This window comes from Octopus bimaculoides, chromosome 13 (genome assembly GCF_046866305.1).
Source record: "Octopus bimaculoides isolate indiv1 chromosome 13, ASM4686630v1, whole genome shotgun sequence".
Taxonomy (NCBI): Eukaryota; Metazoa; Mollusca; class Cephalopoda; order Octopoda; family Octopodidae; genus Octopus; species Octopus bimaculoides.
This window is the reverse complement of record NC_142940.1, coordinates 25,874,964-25,896,872: the sequence shown is the minus strand read 5'-3', so window position 1 is coordinate 25,896,872 and position 21,909 is coordinate 25,874,964. Positions and strand designations below refer to the sequence as shown.

General features: G+C 34.9%; 1 protein-coding gene across 4 annotated transcripts in view; it reads left to right on the top strand.

Annotated features, from left to right (window-relative positions):
• Positions 1–21,909, top strand: part of LOC106871923 (uncharacterized) — a 423,018-nt gene that overhangs the window by 275,146 nt on the left and 125,963 nt on the right. For all 4 annotated transcript variants that reach the window (XM_089361578.1, XM_089361580.1, XM_089361579.1 and 1 more), the window contains 3 exons: positions 4,013–4,168; positions 18,746–18,871; positions 19,819–19,944. In XM_089361578.1, the coding sequence (XP_089217704.1) occupies positions 4,013–4,168; positions 18,746–18,871; positions 19,819–19,944 (408 nt within the window). The remainder of the gene's footprint in view (positions 1–4,012; positions 4,169–18,745; positions 18,872–19,818; positions 19,945–21,909) is intronic.

The following is a 21,909-nucleotide window of genomic DNA, read 5'->3' as shown; positions in this document are numbered from 1 at the left end:
TGAAAGAGAACATTAGCTACTGTATTATGGAATTATTTTCGGGCTTAAAATGTGGAGAGTGTGGTCCTTGCTCTAAATACTGTAACTATATATGGTTGGTGAATTGGAAATTATGTTTGGAGTATTTAATTTATGCCTTGCAGTTTTTGCACCACCTTACACATTCTGAGTTCAAATCCCATCAAGGTCATTATTATCTTTCATTTTTCAAAGATTAGGAAGATAAATGACCAGTCAAATACTGAGTTTGATCCCATCCCACTTCTCTCACTGTTCGTCTGTCTGTCTGTCAGTCTTTCTCCTTTCCCCCCCTTTCTCCCCCCCCTCTCTCTTCTAATCTCCTTCTTGAACATAGTATTATTTGCACTGTCATGTTTGAATGAGATGGAAAACCACTTACAGTATCCCTTCTGTTCATGACAACCGCATCCACTCTGTTGTAGGAGAAAAAGTGGCCATTGTGGTTCTGGTAGAACACAATGCATCATCTTCTTCATCATCATCATCATCATCGTGACAGTGATGATGCTGATCACTCCACACTGTATTGTATAATTAATTAGTTTAAATTAATTTCAAATTCAGAGTTTCCTCCCCTGTCTCTCTTGAACAAAATTAATAATTTTATTTTTTTATTCTATTTTTACTGCTGGTGCCATTTAAATTAATTAAAACTTTTTGGCTCCTTCCAAAGCCTTCACTTTATTATATCAGTTTTATTTTGTTGAAAGTATGTATTATAAGTTAATTTCGTTTTCCATAGTTGAAGGGTTTTGGGAAAGGCATTGTTGAATTTCTAATATCTGTATTAAACTTCTGTGTAAGAGCAAGAAATTTTGTAACTGTTATTTTCTAAAATCTTCATTCTTTCACATTGCAAATTAGAACGGTTCTCCATTTCACAGAAAATTAAAATGACTATTTCAGACCAAATGTTATAGTATTGGATAAGGATGAAATCAATAATTGAATTGATGTAGGTATAAGGAACTTAAATCTCAAACAAAATTAAATATTACATCCAACCCATGCCAGCATGGAAAACAGATGTTAAACGGTGATGATGATGATGACGGTGATGATGATGATGATTTATGTATTTGTTTCTCAAGATTCTTGATGTGAAATTGTGTGTTGAAACAGATATTGTTATACTTGGGGATGGTCATATTCTGCCAATTAAACACACATTGTATATTTGGTATTCACTTCAGCTTTATTATTATTACTAGCAGTATAACCCGACGTTGTCCGGGTATGACTTATTATGCCATCTACGATAAGTCTTGCTAGGTGAAAATCAACTAAAAAAGAAAGACTTACAACGAAAAAACCCTTATGATGTAAATATGTTCGTAATTCAAAAGACGATGAAATGAAAAGGACAAGTTTGAAGGCTGTTTTGCGTAACATTATTAATCGTACGTAAATTTCATCCATCTAATTGGCTATACAAATGATATGTGCAAAACAACTTTTTGCACTGCCCTGATTATACATAGCAGGGTAATCCCTTTTCGCAGGAGCTAGGACGGCAATTTCTGATGAAGCAATTGCTGGCGATCTGTTGCTACACATTTTTGCCAGAATTCTAACAGATTGGGCAGAAGATGTTGATGCACCATTTTGCATTATGTGCAAAGTAGCTTCTGGAATGTGGTGAATTGCTGCAGTCTGTTGCTGTCTTTTTAAACCGGTTGCTTTCTTTCCCCAGCAAGCTCTCTTCTTCGGAGGCATAATCTATGTATATATTAAACAGAACAACAAAAGTTATAATAGATGGCAGGGTCAGTAGTTTTCACATTTCGGTAATTTTGCGGATTAACATCCGCACGATTACTTAACCCTAACACTAACCCTAAACCATAACCCTAGACCCTAACCCTAAAACCCTAACCCTAAAACCCTAACCCTAAAACCCTAACCCTGACCCTAAAACTGTAACCGTAACACTAACCCTAACCTGGTAATCTTCAAGTATAGGGAGTTAAAAAAAGAAAACAAAAAATATTCAAGGGAAATAACTGAACGACTTACCAGTATTGTCCGTACTACTCTGAAATGTGTTTTCTTTTAGCTGTTTATAAATAAATCACACACGTGTTTTTTTGTTTTTTTTTTACACACGGGCTTTTTTTTCTAAAACAGCATGCGACAGAAGGAGAGAACTTTGTCGATGGAAATGATAATGAAATTCAACAGATATTAGATATTTATTCAAGGGTCAGCATGCAGTTCTAGAAATTAACCTACTCAACATTATAAACGTCAGAAATGGCAGCCAAAAAATAAACGAATGTTTTTTTCTTTTGGGGTTGAATTCCGCCATAGAAATTCATGTAGATAAGATGAAAATAAGGTAATCTTCAAGTTTAGGGAGGTAAAATAAGTAAATAAAAATATTCCGGTCTTCCACGAGGCATTTTCAATCTCTCAGTTAACTTCAATCAAATCACGTGTGTGATTTATTTTTATTTACTTTTTTTTTTATCCCTAAACTTGAAGACTACCCCCTAACCGTAACCCTAACACCCTAGTGCGGGTGTTAATCTGAAAAATTACCCACATTTGTAATGAAGTTCAGTGATTTTGCAATGTGTTGTCCTGTCGGTCAAACTAAAGCGTGAATGTTGTGAGACGCCTTATGGGAGTCAAGAAACAAAAGGAAAATAGTGTAATAGATGCTTTTAAAAAGAAAAAAGGATTTTATCCCTTATATGTATACTGTTCAGTATCTATGCGTTGAATAAAATCTATCTTTCTACTTGTACTACCATACATTTCAGCGCTTCGAAAAACAAACTTGTTTGTTTACATACAGCGTAACTAAAAGCAAAGTTTAATCTATGACTTTGCATGCATAAGAGAAAGTAGGAGTTATCGTTCGTAAACATTCATAAGAGAAAGTAGGAGTTGAAAGGGTTTGTAAAGGTCGTAGAAAGAGGAAATTTAGGTTTTATTAGAGGGGGGGAAATGTTATTTTGCACAGTTTAATGGATTTTATTGGTAACTGTGATTGATTTTGACGGAAAAAATGACACAGTTACCTAGGTTATGGTATTTAGAATATTAATTCCGATTGTTTCATTCAAGAAATTTGGAATTGTGTAAATGTATGAATTGGATACACATACACACACACTCACAAACTCAGCTATATATATATAGATTATTTTAGTTTCTTTGTCAAAGCTCTTTCATCACACATCCTGTGACCTCTTCAGTGATTTTTTATCCCATGTTTCTCTTCTTGTTCTACTTATTCCATTTTGTCTTTCTGTGGTATGTATCCTTAAATATATAAATATGAACTCAGTGATGCTGATAACAGTACTGATATTGGTGCTGTGGTTACAGGCTCAAAACCCACTGTTTTTCTGGTCCTTGCTGCTTTACACAAAGGGGTTTCTAGCAGCTTCTTTTAAAATACACTGGACATAGATCAGAGTTTTGTTGTGGGAAGCTGACAGTACTGAAAGAAATGCTCAGCCCTTACATATTACATTTGCTGAGAGACTTGTTGGTGAGCATACAGTGTCCATAGAGGACCAGATTCATCCTTGCACACCTGGTGGTGGTGGTGGTGATGGTGGCAGTGGTACTCCTCCTCCAAATAGTCTCTGATTAGGACATATTTAATGATTTAAAACAAAGGCTTTCTAGCCATAACCAGCATGTACTATTCCAGACATGACTACATTCTTTATGTCCCTCCTTTTTTAAGATGTTTGAGTGTGATCTGAAGGAAGAGGGATAATATGGCTGCAATTTCTAGCAAGTTGTACAACCTTGTAGAAGCTTCCTCATTGGCTTGTAGTCAAAAATGACTTGATGAAGAAACTGATGATGAAAATAGTGAATTAATAAACACAATATTTCTTCTGGGAATGAACAACTATAAAATTTTCTTTCCTCAGTGTTGTTGTCTTTTGCATGTAGAAACTTTATATAATGACAAAACAAAACAGTTAAACCTACTAATTTAAACACAACTCTGTTGGTTTTCTTTCAGAATGTCCACATGATAGTTATCGAAGTGTAAATGATACAGGTTGTCAACGTTGTCCAGCAGATTCATTCACATCTGATTCTGGCAGCACATCCATTGAAGACTGTTTTTGTGCATCAGGATATATTAGAGACAGGTTTGGAAAGGAACACTGTACAGGTGAAATCTCATTCATAAAAAAGCTCTTAAAAATTTCTTTCCTTTATAGAGATCTTTTATATTATTTAAGGTGTTATATTTTGATGTTAGCTTCTGCTCCAGGATCAATGTATAAATACATATATATATATATACGCATACATAACTTTTAAACATAAAAAAAAAAGATCAAAGGTCCTCTCTGATCCATAGACTGAATAGGCTGGTTTCTCAAATTCTATAGTATATATATATATATATACACATCCTTACTTGGACAGTATGTTGGTCCATCACTGGGTTACTTACTTTTGCCAGATTGGGGCAAGGTGAGATTAAGTGTTTTGTACGAGAACTCAATGCATTGACTAATCCAGGAATTGAAACCACAATCTCATGATCATGAGTTCAACACAATAACCACTAATCTACACACCTCCACATGTATAAACAGGCACACATGCTTACATACATATAGATATAGACACACATTAATACCCATGTATTTGCATATATCATCGTCATCATTCAATGTCCATTTTCCATGTTGTCATGGGTCAGATGGTTTGACTGAAACTGGTAAGCCAGAGAGCTGCACCAGGCTCCAGTCTGGTTTATCTTCGTTTCTAAGGCTGGATGCCCTTCTTAATGCCAGCCACTCCACAGAATGTACTGGGTGTCTTTTACCTGTCACTGGCACAGATGCCATTTATGTGGCACTGGTATTGGCCATATATATGTATGCATATATACATAAAAATACATACACTAATATATATACACAAGCAGAACCATTTTGGAGAGAAGCAAAATGCCATTCAATACATTTAAATACTTTATCTAGTATTAAATTGGTATGCTTTGTGCACAATACATTAACAAGTTTGAAGTACAAAGTAATGCCTGCATATATGAAACAATATAATGAGGGTTGTCTATTTATTCTTGAGATGTCTGTATATGTATTACATATATATTAATGAAAATGTCACACAGGGGAATGGCAAAGGAATTTACAGATAAACAGAACAATACATCAGATGCATACTAGCTTAATTTCTCTGAAGTTGTTGACCACACATCACAATTTCAACACTTTCTGGCAATATTGTTCAATTTGGCAGTGCAGCTGTTGGGGTATAAAAAGAAAAATATGATAGGACTTGAAAATGGTTTTACTTCCTTTTTAATTGTCATATAAACTGGCTAAAATTATAACATTGTACCTCTCTTGGATTCTAAATGAGGAATTCTGATTATTCAATCTGGCCTTGTAAGGGCCCTCTATTACCCCAACATATTTCTGTGTATGTATTGAGTTGCTCTACTGATGTTGGTCAACCCCATTTCTGTTTCGTAGACCATGGCTTCCATGCTGAATTGACCAGTTACTGGGTACTCACTGTATATCCTACATGAGTACCTTGCCCCTGTCTGTGGCTTCGGGGCACTAATATATTTTTGTACTAAGTGCACAACTGAACATTGCTTCTAAGTTATACCTATTCAATATTTTTCCATACTTATGATCCTGTGTAAAATGTTTATCAGTTAATCCAAGGAAGATCCTTTCCATCCAGATTTTCATGATGAGTGAAAAAGTGATGGTGGTGTGGAAACCACATGACTCTTCAGTGGCACTTTCTCTTGCAGGTGTTAGGGCTGGGCATGTAAGTGAGGCTGTCTTTGAACCTGCAGGCTACCAGAGCCTTGTTATAATAGGAGACCACTGTGCTGAAGACCCCTTTACTGGAGGATAGATTCAACATCTTCCCACTGACTCCCTTTACAAAGTTTTAAAACACTAATAGGGGATGGCAGAAGGCTGTGATGAAGAGTAACAACCTTTTGTTTTGTTTGCAGTAAGGCCTATATGAACCTGTGCCTAAATCAAGGGTTACATCCAAGAAATGAATTACTATAAGTGTGTGTATGTGTGTGTGCATGTGTGTGTGTGTGTGTGTGTGTGTGCGCGCACATGTGTGTGTGTGTGTATACATAGTGTGTATAAAAGAAGGAAGCAGAAAACAAATTATTGATTACAAATACTTCATGTATGTTTCAATAATCTATAATCAATAATTAAATTAATTGCCAAGTATATCCTCAGTTGATGATCACACACATAAGTGAGAACCGTCCCGGAAAGAACTCTGAAGTAGTAACCAGGAATAATTGTCCTTCCTCCAGGCATCAGGTTTCTAAGGGAAGGAAGCAATGTTCCTAAAGCAAAAGCAGCTGTGAGAGATCACAAGAGTAGACTTGTCTTATTGTTCCATTCAGACTTGTTCCTGCTCTCCCGGAATGCAAAAAAACAATCATTGTGGTTGAACTTAGAGTGACATTGAAAGACATACTTGACGTTTTTCAAGATTTGGTTGACAAGGCTCTTGTCAAAAGATGGCATGCAGCTTCATTCCCAGCAAAATTGGTGTGCTCTTTCCTGCTGAGGATGGGTTTCAGCTCTCTTCATCTTAACATTATGTATTGAGTTTGTGTGTGTGTATGTGTACACACACACACACACATATATACACACACTTACATACATATACATACTTACACACCTACAAACACATAAATACACACATATGTACATACATGCAGACATATACAAATACATGCACATACATGCATGCACACATACATATATACATGCACACACACATACATCCTAAGGCCTCTATCTGTCTTTAATGACCATAGATGAAGGTCCTTGTTGACTGCTGTACTGGAACAGTGTTGACTGTAGCTGAATAGTGCGATGTGCAAATGACAGGCTCTGTCGCACAAACCAGCTTGTGGTGTTGTTTGAGTTATAGTTTCTTTCTCTCCAGTATAGGGTGTTCAATAAGATCCAAGTCTGGGCATTTGTTGCTCATGCAGTGCATCACCCCTACTCTTCACATCACTGATGGATCCAAAGGAACAGCATGACCAATTTGGCACTTGCATCAGTGCAGGAGCTGTCAGAACAAGGAAGTAGATAACAACATTGAACTGCTTCAGGATTACTACGAAAACCTTTCCCATTGCTGACTGAGGCTGCAAGGCAGCAGAAATTTAGAATCAGTATTTTCCTTCTCTTAGATGGATAATTCCCAATCAAGCTGATGTGCTCCATCTGTCTGGCTGATTTCCTAATTGACCTAGAGCTAAGGTGGCGAGCTGGCAGAAACGTTAGCACTCTGGGCAAAATGCTTAATGGTATTTCATCTGTCTTTACGTTCAGAGTTCAAATTCCGCCGGGGTTGACTTTGCTTTTCATCCTTTCAGGGTCGATAAATTTAGTGCCAGTTGCATACTGAGGTCGATCTAATTGACTGGCCCCCTCCCCAAAACTTTCGGGCCTTGTGCCTAGAGTAGAAAAGTAGAAAAGAATTGACCTAGAGCTGTGATCCTGACAGGTGCTGCTACTCTAGGTCAGAGAATATCTGAGAACAATGAGAACAATAGAGGTTTAGAGGGAACTCCTGATACAGGGTCCCACTACTGGATGCAGTTTGAAGGATTATGTATGTATATATATATAGAGAGAGAGACAGACAGAAGAAGTGGCAACTGTACCACTCATAACTCATGACATTTATAAAACACAAATATAAACAAACACACATGCACTTACACACACACACACACACACACACACACATTCAACTGGCTTCTTTTAGTTGTTATACATATATATATTGACATATATGTATTATCATTTTTATACATACATACACACATACATATATGCACATACATACTTACTTTAAGACTTCTCTAAAGTTTTATTTGCTGTGTTAATTTAACAGAAGTCTATTGGAATCTTCAAAATTATCAATGTAGAAAAAAAGAAATATTTAAAAATCATACACGCACTATATATACATGCATACACACACACACACACACACACACACATATATATATTTATATATATATATATATCTATATATATATATATATATATATGCACACATACATACAAACATACAGTTATAACTATGTATGTATATATACTAATTTTGAAAAGTCTTTAATTAAATTCCTTCATGAAAACTGAGCAAATTGTAATATATTTTTCATTAGTATATTTGATGATTTATCAAATATTAATGTTGTAGTCTGAAATTTAAATGTAATGCGTTTTATAAAGTTTTATGTCTGATACAATATGTTAATATTTGATATGGTTTGATGGTTTTTGAGGGCAGATAAACCCTGATAATTACAATGTTTCAATCAAATCAACTTTATTTCAGTCCATATTTAATATATTTTACTATATTTTTGAAATTAGTAACTGTAGGATTATAAAATTGTTCACAGTAAAAACCAATGGTGATGTTTTAGATACTATCTGTTTAAATATGTATGAAAATAAGAAAGAAAATTGTTGCTGTCTCAGATTCAAATTAAAAACTGTTTTAATGATTTCAGAATGTCAGTATTTAATTCCACAGTGTTTAGCAGCTGATGTGAAATTGGTTTTAGTTTGAAATTTGATATTTATATATACCTAGAGAGAATGGAAAAACTGCAATTTTGTCAGACAACAGACATTAAACTAACACCAATTCTATTGTAATGATATCTTGGAAAAAAAAATACCTATTTGACTCATTGCTTCTTAATTTACATTTCTGTTTTACTTTCATTGTCTATGATTACATTGTTGTTGTTGTTGTTGTGGTGGTGGTTGTTATTTATTCACACTTCTTTATACTGTCCTAAAATTTAGAGCTACGATAGTTTACAGATAAGCAAAAAGTCTCAAATTTAAAGACAGAAGAGATGTTGTTGAGAGTGATTTGACTGCTTTATTGTGCTGATACAGTCAAGAGATGTTCTGAAGTCAGTAAATAACAGTAACGTGCTTGAAGTTTTTACAGAGACAGTCATGTTAGAACATTCAAGAATGCTACTTTTATTTATGAAATTGAGACAAAACCATGTCCTATATATGTATATGGATAATTCATATTTACTATCATCACCCTCCTCCTCCTCCTCCTCCTCCTCCTCCTCCTCATCATCATCATCATCATCATCATCATCATTTTAATGTTCATTTTTCTATGCTTGCATGGGTTAGAGTTTATTGAGACAAATTTTCTATGGCCAACCCTTCTTGTTCCCAACCCTTACCTGTTTCAAAAAAGGTAATATTTTACCAGGGCCAGAAATATTTTTTGTAGAATATTGGAAATGGATGATATTCATTTACAACAATGAAACAATGTCATGACAAAGAGACACATGCGAACACACACACACACACACACACACACACACACAGAGCTACCGCTTCCCATAAAACAGAAGTATATGCTGATAATTATTTACAAACATGTATGGAATTCTACAAAGTATTTTCTTTTAGCTATGTAAAGTCAGTATTTCCCGAGGATCTTTTTAAATATTTCATATAAATAAATATATATAAAGACATGTAAATAAATATGAACATGGTAAAAATATAGATAAAACAATGAGTATCCGAAAGATACAGTTGGATCTCTGGCAATCTGACTGGGAATTAAGCATGATAGATGTTTGGGATTAGTTAGCATTAGAAGTGACATAAAGCCGATAAACTTCTCAGTTGGTTCTTTAGATTTTTTTCCTTTATTAATTAATGTGACCTGATTCTATTAATTAATGCGAAATATTATAGCTAAAGAAAGTTGCAGAGGGAGATTTGAAGCTGTTACCTTAGTTGACTACAAAAGGATTTCTCTCATGTGTAAAGCATTTACTAAGAATGTAATGGCCATGTGGCAGTGAAGCATAAACATTGAATGTAGAAGATCTGTGATCTTCTACACTTGAAAAAAAAGTGGGGCAAATATGTTCTGTGATGTTAATATGCTTGAAAGGCGCAGCAAAAGTGAGCTAAGAGAATGGCTGAGCATTAAAAACATGAACTGATGCTTGCAGAAAAGATGACTGCTGGTATGGACATATGAACTGATACTAAATATTGGCTGAAAAAGATAACATAAATATGTGCGTGCATGTGTGCCTGAGAGAAAGCGAGAGAGAGAGAGGGGGAGAGATGGGGAGTGTATGTATTTGCGTGCACACGTGCATGTGTGTGTATATATGTGTGTATACACACACACACGCACATACATGCATACATACATACATACATACATACATGTATATAAATATCTTTAATTTTCTTAGACTGGTTAAATATTTTCTTTACTAAAAACCTTGCCAAAACTGATCTTGCCTGTGCTTGTGTCACGTAAAAAGCACAAAGTTCACTCTGCTTAGTGGTTGATGTCAGCAAGGGCATCCAGCAGTAAAAATCCTGTCAAAACAGTTGCAGAAGTCTGGTGCAGGCTTCTACCTGGCTGATTCCTGTCAAACCATCCCACCCATGCCAGCATTGAAAGCAGGCATTAAGCGATGATGATGATGATTTTAATTCATCCAATAATTAAAAGCTTGAATGTTATTTTCTGTTGGCTGAAAACATTAAATAAAAGAATACTGAAAGGAATATCTTATAGGCTTTGACTGAACTCTTTGTTCTTCACCTCTGTCTATAATGACTATAATGACAATAATGACCAGCTGAATTGACAGTAGTTAGCTCACTGACAATCCTGTGACCATTACTACTGGTCAGTGATTAGATCTTATAACTTCTACAATTTGCTGTTTATTTTTGTCTCCACAGAACCAGGAGTTACATCATATTTCTGATATATTAATACATTATGGTAGATTTTTAGAATCAAATATACTTAATAACATTGGTTTAGCATAAGGTCAACTGTTATAGAAAAGGAGTAAATTAAGGGACTAAGGAACAAAATTTGATTAGTCAGTGCATACCCAGTTTTTCATTATCCCTTGCCTCCCAAATTCCAGTGGGTGTGCTTGCACTTCCTGCACCCCCTGTTCCTGATCTTATGGGATTCCAATCCAGTATATTACTCATACATATTTTTATTTATTCTGGCAGAGTAAAGGCATCTTGATTTGAGCCTAGTATGTTGTAGTAAGCAAGTAAGTAAAATCCCTAGCTGGCGACCAGAGAGGGTGACTGTGCTGTCAACCAATACATTGCTGTGAGTGCTACTGGATGATGGACTCTGGTGATGATGTTATTCCATGCTTTCCGATCCTTGTTACACTGCACTAGATTCTCCAGTGAGTGGGTCACTACCACCACAAAAGTTGGAGTGGTTGTCTTCTAGTGCTCATTCTGCAGATGTGGCCAAACCACCATAGCCTATGCTGCTGGACTTGGTGTTCATTGTTGTGGTATAGAACAAAATTCAAAGAAATTTAATTTGACAACCCACCATTTCAATGTCACTTGCCTCAGTCTGTGTAACTAGGGAGTAGCATTAATTCCTTTGTGGTTATGCTGTTAAATCCATAAATCCCGTGTTCAAACAATACTCCAAACTACCTGAGCACCTGACATTACTTGTTGTTGTTGGTCATAACACTTTACATGCATCAGTTTACTTGGCTGGATTATAGGATGAGTCTTGGTAGTCACAAATTCAATCTATTCTAGGATAATAATATATTTTTATAAAGACATGACTGAGTGATCAGCTGGGTTTAATTTGGATTGCATCATTAAGGTTCAGTCTTGATTTGGTTGATGGTTCCTACCATAGTCTCTGGTTGACTATGGACTTGTGTATGGGTTTTATTAGAGGTACCCATCCAGAGAACTGCTGTTCTTGTTCTTAGGTGGTCAATATAAATTGTCAGTGCTGGTGTGCAATCAATCAGATCAGGTCATCCTCAAAATAAGCCATATGTCTCTCTCTCAGACTATAACTGAGCCATTAAATCAGGAGACTTAAAATATTTGTTTCAAATTTTGTCACAAGGCAGCAAACATTCTACTGGTGCTTATTTTGTCTACTCTAAATGAAAAAAAAAAGCAAAATCAACCTGGGCAGAATTTGAACTCAGAATGTAAAGACAGGCAAAATGCCACTAAGCATTTTGCTTGGCATACTAACAATTCTGCCAGCTCACCACCTTACACGGTGCTTAAAATATGTCTGTAGTATTTCTTTAGTAATAAATATTGGTTGTCTTAAACTAATGCTTAGCTAGAAATTAGGTTGTAGTCACACTTCATCTTGTTATAGTTGATGTTAGAAAGTCACTGATGCGAAATAGTAGTTGTAGTAGTGTGAGGGCATGGACTATAACAGCATCTCACTGCATCTACCACTTGATGGTGTTTCCTTACTCCTGACGGATGGCACCTTTGCAGTACACAGGAAACAACCCTCTAATTCATGGGTTTGTTTTGGTAGTTGTTGCTGGTGTAGGTTTTATGAAGTTGAAGTGCAAATCTTCTTCCCAACCTCTTTTAGTCACCTTTTACAGCTCACAGAGGAAACATTGAGTCTATTCTTTAACATACCAGCCCCCACACAGCTGTGTGCGTGTGTGATGTAAAGATAGATAAATTAAACATTTCTGTACACCACTATCCTATATATTAATTTCACATGTCTAATGTCATGTTCTATGCTGACATTCATTAGATGTTTGGAAACCTATAAGATTTGTGTAAGTTGTTGGGGAAAACTATTTATTCCTAATACCAATCACTGATATGCATATATATATATATATATAGTCTTTCAGCATGTAATGTACCTTACTCAGAAGTAAAAACACAGATTGTAGCAAGATTTGAACCTGTAACTATTTGAAATGAATTTAGTGGCTAAGCATCTCAAACATGTAGCCACTTGTATAGTTTTTAATACACTTCTGATAGCTGCAGTAAGTCTTTATGTCGTTATGGCAGAAAATTTAATTATCATGTCAAATCCTGGTTATTTTACCTAGAGGACATAAATAGGTAGCTTGAGTTATATATTTGCAAGATAACCAGAACAGATAAAAGTACATTTTTACCTGAGTTTTTACATATAGTTTCCATTTAATTCTTGCAAAGCATTTAAAAAAAAATCACTCTAGTAAAATAAGTTTTATTTTAAAATAAAAGAGAATTTATGATGTTAGATATACACGAGATAATTCTATAGTGAAGGTTCTATTAAATATTTTGATTTATGATATTACTTTCATTTTTTGTAAGATGAGAAAAGACAAATTTAATTTTCTTCAATTGTTTCTCTATATCAAAAGGTTGATTGTTATATTTATTGTCAGACCATATTGGATTTTCTTGTCCTGTAGATGATTTCCTCACATCATTTGATGGTCATCTGGATTAGTCACTAGTTATTCAGTTAGCTAAACTGCTGATGCAAATTATCTTAGACCCTTCTGCCACTGACATATGATTCTTTCTCTGTTGCAAAACAGACAAACCTTTGTTTTTAACAGCAATAGCCACTACCATTGAATATTCATTGTTTATTTTATTAGAAGATTTGAATACAAAGAAACACAAAAGAAAGATAAGAAAGAAAAAAAAAAGAAAAGGAAGAAAAAAGGTGGAGGAGGAAAGCAGTGGAAGATGAAGGGGGAGAGGTTGATGCACCACATATTCCAGAACAAATGATGTGCTCAATCATGCCCCATGGTAATGACTGTGATGGTGTTACCATGGAAAATGGTCAGTGACATTTGCTGCAGCAGTCACTCCTCCCTTGTGAAGCTCATTTCTCCAATGGGCCACCATTATCCCTATTTTGTGGAGGAAATCAGTAGTACGGGTTCTAAGAACACCTGACATCTTGAGGGCAACCAATACAAACTGATAGTGACCAGCCAGACCCCTGTATTTCAAACATGATAAAAATATATTGTTAGTAGTGTGATGGAGTAGAGTATCAACATATGTATTCTAGGTATTTTATTTATGCAGATCTACTTGCAAACATTGTTTAAGCATGATGTTTATATTATACAATGATGATTTTTTTTAATGGTACTAATGATACACAGATTGTTTGACAGCCATGTTACATGTTTTTGTCTCTTTCATTAATAAAAATCATTGAACTGTGGTCAATTATGGCAGACATAATATTTTAGATACTTATTTTACTAATGTCAGGAAAAAAAAATAATGGTCAAAGTCAACTCAAATAAGATATGAACTCAGACCATGAATGGAAACTATTAGATACCACATGGTATTTTATCTAACATTCTGCTGAGACGGTCAACCAACATTCCATGTTAATGCTCCATTCATTCTATCGATTCACCTCTCATATTTTTCTGTTCTATTCATTCTTTTCTCAAATCCACCTCCAACATTACTCTTTCATTCATTCTATTAATCCATCTCCAATATTACTCTTTCATTCATTCTCCCTCATATCCATCTCTTGTATTCTGTTCTATTTATTCCATCAGTTCATCTCTTATATTGCCACTCTGTTTATTCTCTCAATCTGCAACCCATATTACGATTCTATTCATTTTATCTCAGATCCACCTCCAATATAATCGTTTCATTCATTCTGTTAATCCACCACCAATATTACTGTTTCATTCATTCTCTCTCATATCCACCTCCTATGTTCTTGTTCTATTTATTCTGTCAATCCATCTCATACATTTACTGCTCTATTTATTCTGTCAATCTGCATTCCATATTACTGTTCTGTTTATTCAGTCAACCTCATATATCACTTCCTCTTCATTCTGTCAATCCACCTCATATATTCCTGCCTCATGTATCTGATTGTCAGACCTGTCAAACGGTCACTTATGTGAAACTCAGAGTAACAGTTTGTGAAGTTTTATAGTTTCAATAAAACTCAAACCTTACTTTTGGTATTCTTGTGCTAATTTTCTCTGCTTATTTCGCATTTGTATGTTCACATGTGTGTGTGTTTGTGTGCCTTGTATATATTATGATATATGTAATATATATATAGTGTATGTATCATATTTAATATATATATAGTGTATGTATCATATTTAATATATATATATTATATACATATTATATACATGATATTTGATATACATTATATACATATTATATATAATATGATATTCAACATACATATCATATACATATTGTATATAATTATATAGAGAGAGAGAAAGAGAGAGGGGGGAGTGGGAGAGAGAAAGAGAGATAGATTATGTATTAATATATGTATATGTGTGTGTGTAAGATGATGGAGATGGCTAAGACAGAGAACACCTTTTTTGCCTTTTATGGTTTTTAATTCATTTTCAACAGTTTATCAGTCTATCATCCTTTTGGTATTGATTAAATAACTACCAATAATATGATAGGATTAATTTGGTTGACTTATAGCCCTTCTATACATCCTTTGGTCATGTGCCTGGTATCAAAAAACCTAATTAGAAAAATTCTAAATATCATAAACATATTATTTATAATATTTTTTTTTTGAACTTCATACTAAAGCAGTGAAAACAACAGCAACAACTACAGTTACTACAGTAAGAACAACTCCACGAACAAGGAGTACATGGAGAAAGAAAAAAAGATTACTACTACTACTACTACTACTACTACTACTACTACTACTACTACTACTACTACCACTACTACCACCACTACTACATTCCATTCCATTCTGATAATCCACTGTCTGCTTCTCTTTAAACCGCATGTCACGAGACAGCTTGTTAGCACGTGTTAGCCAATTGTTATACAGTGCATGTAGAGTGCATTTTTCAGTTCACTGTTGTGATGTTGTTACTCACTCAGCACTGATATATAATGTATGCATACAGGTGCAGCTAATAACTGACACATCACCAATACAGCTGACTGCACACATACACACAGCTGCCTGCACACACGCACACAGCTGCCTGTGCGCACACACACACACGCACACACATGTATGCATGCATATACATATGCTCATGCACATCCACTGATACTGACGCACAGACATTACTTCACACTTTCATACACAAACCTGTTTGCAATTTAAATAGAAATGTGATCTTTTATAATGTAAATTAAACCAAGCATTTTGTGTATGTATATATATGTGTGTGTGTGTGTATATATGATTGTTGATGTGCATGCACCTACATACACATGTACACATCTCACAGAAATATTTTTTAATAAATTGTTATCAACTATGCATTTATATTCTAATTGAATTTTATTGATAAAAAATATTTTCAAATTAAGATTAATTGCTTAGAAACATACTTCAAACATGTTTAAAAATTTATTTCTTATATGAACATTGATTTATAGCTGACTCATAGTTTTCGCATATATTCTTTACTTAATATACACATTGCCTTCTTTATATTGTTTTAAGATAACTTCATCAGCTTCAGTATATCTCTGTATGTATATCATATCATATATATATATATATATATATATATATATATATATATATATATATATATATATATATATATATATATACATATATACTTATATAGATAGATAGATATATACACTCTTACACACTCACACACACACACACACGTGTACTCACACACGTGTGTGTGTGTTGACCTGTTTGCTTGTTTAGCAAACCTTCATTCACCATTCTACCACTATTTGTCCATCTGTGTCATCCTTTTGTTAGTTTTGCTGCAACATCAATGGTTTAGAGAAACACACGCACACGCGCACACACACACACACTGTGCCCAAATTTATTGATCCCATACTATTTTTTTGTAATTGAACCTCCCAACAACTATAACTTTTAGACCTTCTTGCTAGCCTGTATTTCTTCCACACTTAAATCCCAACAGCACTGCACAGGCTCCCCTTCAATTCTGCATTCAAAGAAGCCACTTACTTGATTGGCATAAAATTACTCATCAACATACTCCAGCTTCTGACTCACAGCTGTGCTGTGTTTCCTCCCTCTCCCTTTTCTACTGCTACTACAGTTGCCGCTGCTCCTCAAAGCTGGCTCACTTTATGTCACATCCACTCAAGTATTCTTGACACTCACCTCTCCTCCTTACATCACCCTTATTGTGTCCCCAGCCTCAGGTTTTGCACTAATCCCTACGCTCAGTTCTTTATCCCTATAATACTAATCCTGTGGTATTCCTCCTCCCAGCATATATCTTTTCCTGTATTCAACTTTGCTGATCTCACCAGTACTGCACAACATCTGAATGTCATGTGCACAGTCATTCTTCAGACCAACCCAATAAAAGAAATAAAAGGATGAAAATTTAGCTGTAATTCTTCACACTCACAGAAGTATTGGAAGATAGAATGTCATGTAACCTTTCAAACTATTAGTAACTCCTTAACTTCACATACACAATTCAAAGCTGCCTTATTTTAGAGGAATAAACATCACAACTGCCATTTCTTTCATACATGTCCTAAAGTTAAGCAGTCTTGTTACCTGTTGATGGATATCTCTGATCTGGAAAAGCCAAGTAAAAGTGTCAGAGCCTAAAATGTGCAACTCTTCAGGTTCTGCCAAAATATCACCCCAATTAACTGGCACTCTGTTGCTTATGATGACAAGGGTCCCAGTTGATCCAATCAATGGAACAGCCTGCTTGTGAAATTAAGATGCAAGTGGCTGAACACTCCACAGACATGTGTACCCTTAACATAGTTCTCAAGGAGACTCAGTGTGACACTGAATATGACAAGGTTGGCCCCTTGAATTACAGGTACAACTCATTTTGCTAGCTGAGTGGACTGGAGCAATGTGAAACAAAGTGTTTTGCTCAAGGACACAACACGCCACTGAGAATTGAACTCACAATCTTACAATCGTGAGTCAAATGCCCTAACCACTAAGCCACATGCCTTCACCCCAATTACCCTCATTTACAACACATCTAAAATAGTGGAAATAATCATGAACAACCAACCAACCAACCCTCCTGTCATCTTAACTTTCTATTCATTGACCACAGGATCTTCAGGAAAGCCACTGTCCTACATCACACACCAGTGATCTCTTGTTCTTCAGTGAATGTGATGTTGCCCTTGACACTAATAAACACTTTAAACATATCTACTGCCTCCCCAAATTTCTCACTTATGATCTCCTTCTGTTTACCATTTCTGCCTCTTCTCTTAATAACTTCTGTTTCTATAAACTATTAAAATCAGCAGATCTAGTTAAGAATTTTGTTTCATAACAATGTGGCTTTGAGTTCAGTCTCATTACACAGCACTTATGTTGCCCTTCCTCTTTTAACTAAACCGTAAAGAAATACTACCTGTTTCAAAAGCTATTTCTTGCATCTAATTCTCCTCCTCCTTACAACACTCCTATTCTATCTTACTCTACAAACCCTACACTAAACATCCTCCTCTGTATAACTACTATGCTTTGGGGATTCTACCATACCCGAACGAATATCACACCTGAATGTCAAAAGAGTTGATCTCAACAATCTGAGAGCAATTGCAAAGAGACATCGTCGTTCATGTGCATATATACATATATGTATATATATATGTGTGTGTGTATGTGTGTGTATATATATATATATATATATATATATATATATACACACACATACCCACATGTATATATGTGTATATATATATGTATATGCATGTGTATATATATATGTATACACACACATACACACACACACAGATACATACATACATACATACATATATATATATATATATATATATGAATATCTATAAACATTTTTTAACAGATATCCATCCATGTCTGCAAATTGGACTAAACTGCTCCCAGTACTGTAAACTTAGTCAAGAGGCGCCATACTGTTATTGTGCTAGTGGCTTCCAACTCCAAAGCAACAGTAGTTCAGAATGTGTTGGTAAGTTACTAATTATTTAGTCATAACTAACTCCTTTGAAAATGTTTTATTCTGATGTTAAGGATGTGATATTTCTAAAGTTGTCAAAATATGTTGCCATAGAAAGCTGCTTTTCTAGCTAAGCATTTAATAGTTTGCGTCTCTGCATTGTTGTTGAACTGCATTTATCCCAAAAACACATAACTCGATAGTTTAGTTCTTATAGTTGTAAATATGTAAAGCTGGAGGTGATATAGCTCATTGTTGTAGACTTGATCCTGACACACTGCATGGAGATCAAGTCTGGCTTAACTTAGATACATTACGTAGAGAGCAACCCTCACTTGACCTAAACCAATGCTTCTCCACCATTTTTTTTACCTATGGACCCCTTTGATTCCTATTTTACTTCGGTGGACCTTCATAGTTATTCTATTTTTTAAAATCTATTATCATATTTTTATAATTAAATATTAGGAACTGCATAGAAATATTGTTAAAATTTTTTATATATTGTAGAAGAATAACTAATGCGTTGCACATAAATTTTAACAACAAAATCTTATATGGACCCCCACCAAGGGTCATATGGACCTTGCTTCAGAACTGCTGACCTAGACAAACTCCCTCAAAATGTGCAGTCAGTCAACAAAATATCCAATAAAAACAAATGTACTTATATGAAATTACTTTGATTTGAAGACATGGGCAATAATTTAGAAGGGAGTATACTGCAGTGGTTTTCCCTCTAGAAACCCATGGAAGGATTTGAGTTCAGAACCATAAGAAAGTGGAACCTCTGTTGCTCTTGTGTAGCTGATATGTGTTTCTTTATGACCTTTATTTGCTGCTAGACAGAATGGACCATTGAAAGGTAAATGTTTGAGCAGTGATTCAAATAATCAACCTTTTGACTAATCAACTCAGTCAGCTGAAGCTTTTACAATTGATCCCTGTTATCATTTTAGATATTGATGAATGTGCTGAAAACAATGGAAAATGCAATCAGGTCTGTATCAATACAATTGGTAGCTATAAATGTGACTGCAACGAAGGATATCGCATGTTGTATGGCGACATGTATACTTGTGAAGGTAAGCCATTTTTTAATGATTTTGGAAGAGTTTGTAAATATGATTCAATTACATTTTGTTAAGACTCACATCTTGGTGGGCCTAACAATTATGACAGTCCCTAAAGATGATCATCTGAGTTTGATTTAGTTTGCATGTAGATGCTGAAATGCATTCAATAATTATTGTACATATTATTGTTATTATTATTTCAACCCAGGCCAGCCACATCTGACCAGATCTATGATCAAGGGTTATGTTGTCATGACAGATTTTGTCTTTTCATCAGACACATTATTTAATAAAGACTTGATCATTTTTGATACTGGGTATGTTATATGAATGCATTTTATATTTATTAGTTAAACAATGAAATACCATACAGCCATTTTCTGGAGCTTGTCCCAGACATTGAGATAAGAATAACAATATAGTTAACATTCTATCAAATATTTTGAAGATTAGTGGAGATAAGAAATTCTAGAGTGCCAGTGACAGTGCTGGTGACATGTAAAAGATGCCCAGTACACTCTATGGAGAGTGTTAGGAAGGACATCCAGCCGTAGAAATCAAGTCAAAACAGACTGGAGCCTGGTGCAGCTCTCTGGCTTACCGGTTCCAGTCAAACTGTCTTACCCATGCCAGCATGGAAAACGGACACTAAATGAGGATGATGATGATGAAGGGTTAGGTTAATTGTTCAAGGTACAATATATTCCATGGAAACTGACAATGATCTCCTTCAATAGCAAATAATGTACAAGATGTTTGCAAAATGGAGTGAACTGTGAGAAATATTAGAAGTATAAAACTTTTGGTAGAAGTGTTCCTTGATGGGAGATGAAATCACATCCAATCAATTTATTTGTCATGAGTAGATTTCATTCACAGTGGAAAGCAGTGAGTGTAAGGAGTAAAACAGTAAATAGAAAAGGTTAAAGGAAGGTGAGACGAAGGTAACAAAAGACAGAAATGCTAGAGGTAGGATAATCGTCAGAAGTTGGAGATAATATCACCAAGAACTCTTTAGCAAACTTGGAAAATGGATAGAGCTGGCCATTGTCCTTCCATTAACTTCAGTTTCTTCTTGTTACTTCCTTTCCTCAACCTTCACTATTAATTTTTGTTTTTCACATTCACTATTTCCAATCTATTTAAGGACCACTGTTTAATGAAGAAACCTCTGTGTGGTCGCTTTACTGCTAGAAATAGCTGAAAAATTCCTTCAAATCCCACCCTTCTAGCTTAAGCTGGAGGACTATGTTGAACAGTGTCGTCCAAGATATTCAAAAAGACATGATAGTCAAAGCTGGAATGTCTTTTATCATAGGTCTCTTGATGAGGGCTGACCTAAGGCTAAACAAGGACAAATACACTGAAGTTTAACAAGGGAGATGAACAGGAGGATTAGAGGAGATGTCTGGGTTAGTGAATAGCCTCAGTCCCTATGTGCATGATATACAATCAACATTTTCAGAGAAGCAAAGACTACTGTAGAATTTAATTTAGTATGGTTACATAAGTGGTATGGTGATTAATAAATCAGAATAAATTTTTAAGACAACTGTTCATAGATAGAGAGCACCCTTAATATCAACCAGAAAAAAGGCAGTGAGCTGGCAGAATCATTAGCCCACCAGATAAAATGCTTAGCAGCATTTCATCCGTCCTTACTTTCTGAATTCAAATTCTGCTGAGGTCAACTTTGCCTTTCATCCTTTTGGGTTTGATAAAATAAGTACCAGTAGAGCATAGAGGTTGATGTAATCAACTTACGCACTTCCCTGAAATTTCTGACCTTGTGCCAAAATTTGAAACCGATATCCATCAGAAAATGGTAAAATAGAAATTATAATTATTTTTCAGTTTTGTTGATTAGAAAATAGAACAATAAACTTCGTCTTTATACATAGATTCTTTATAAATGACTTGAAAGATTATGCCGAATGTATGTAAAACAGTTTACATATGTATAGTTATTCTTTA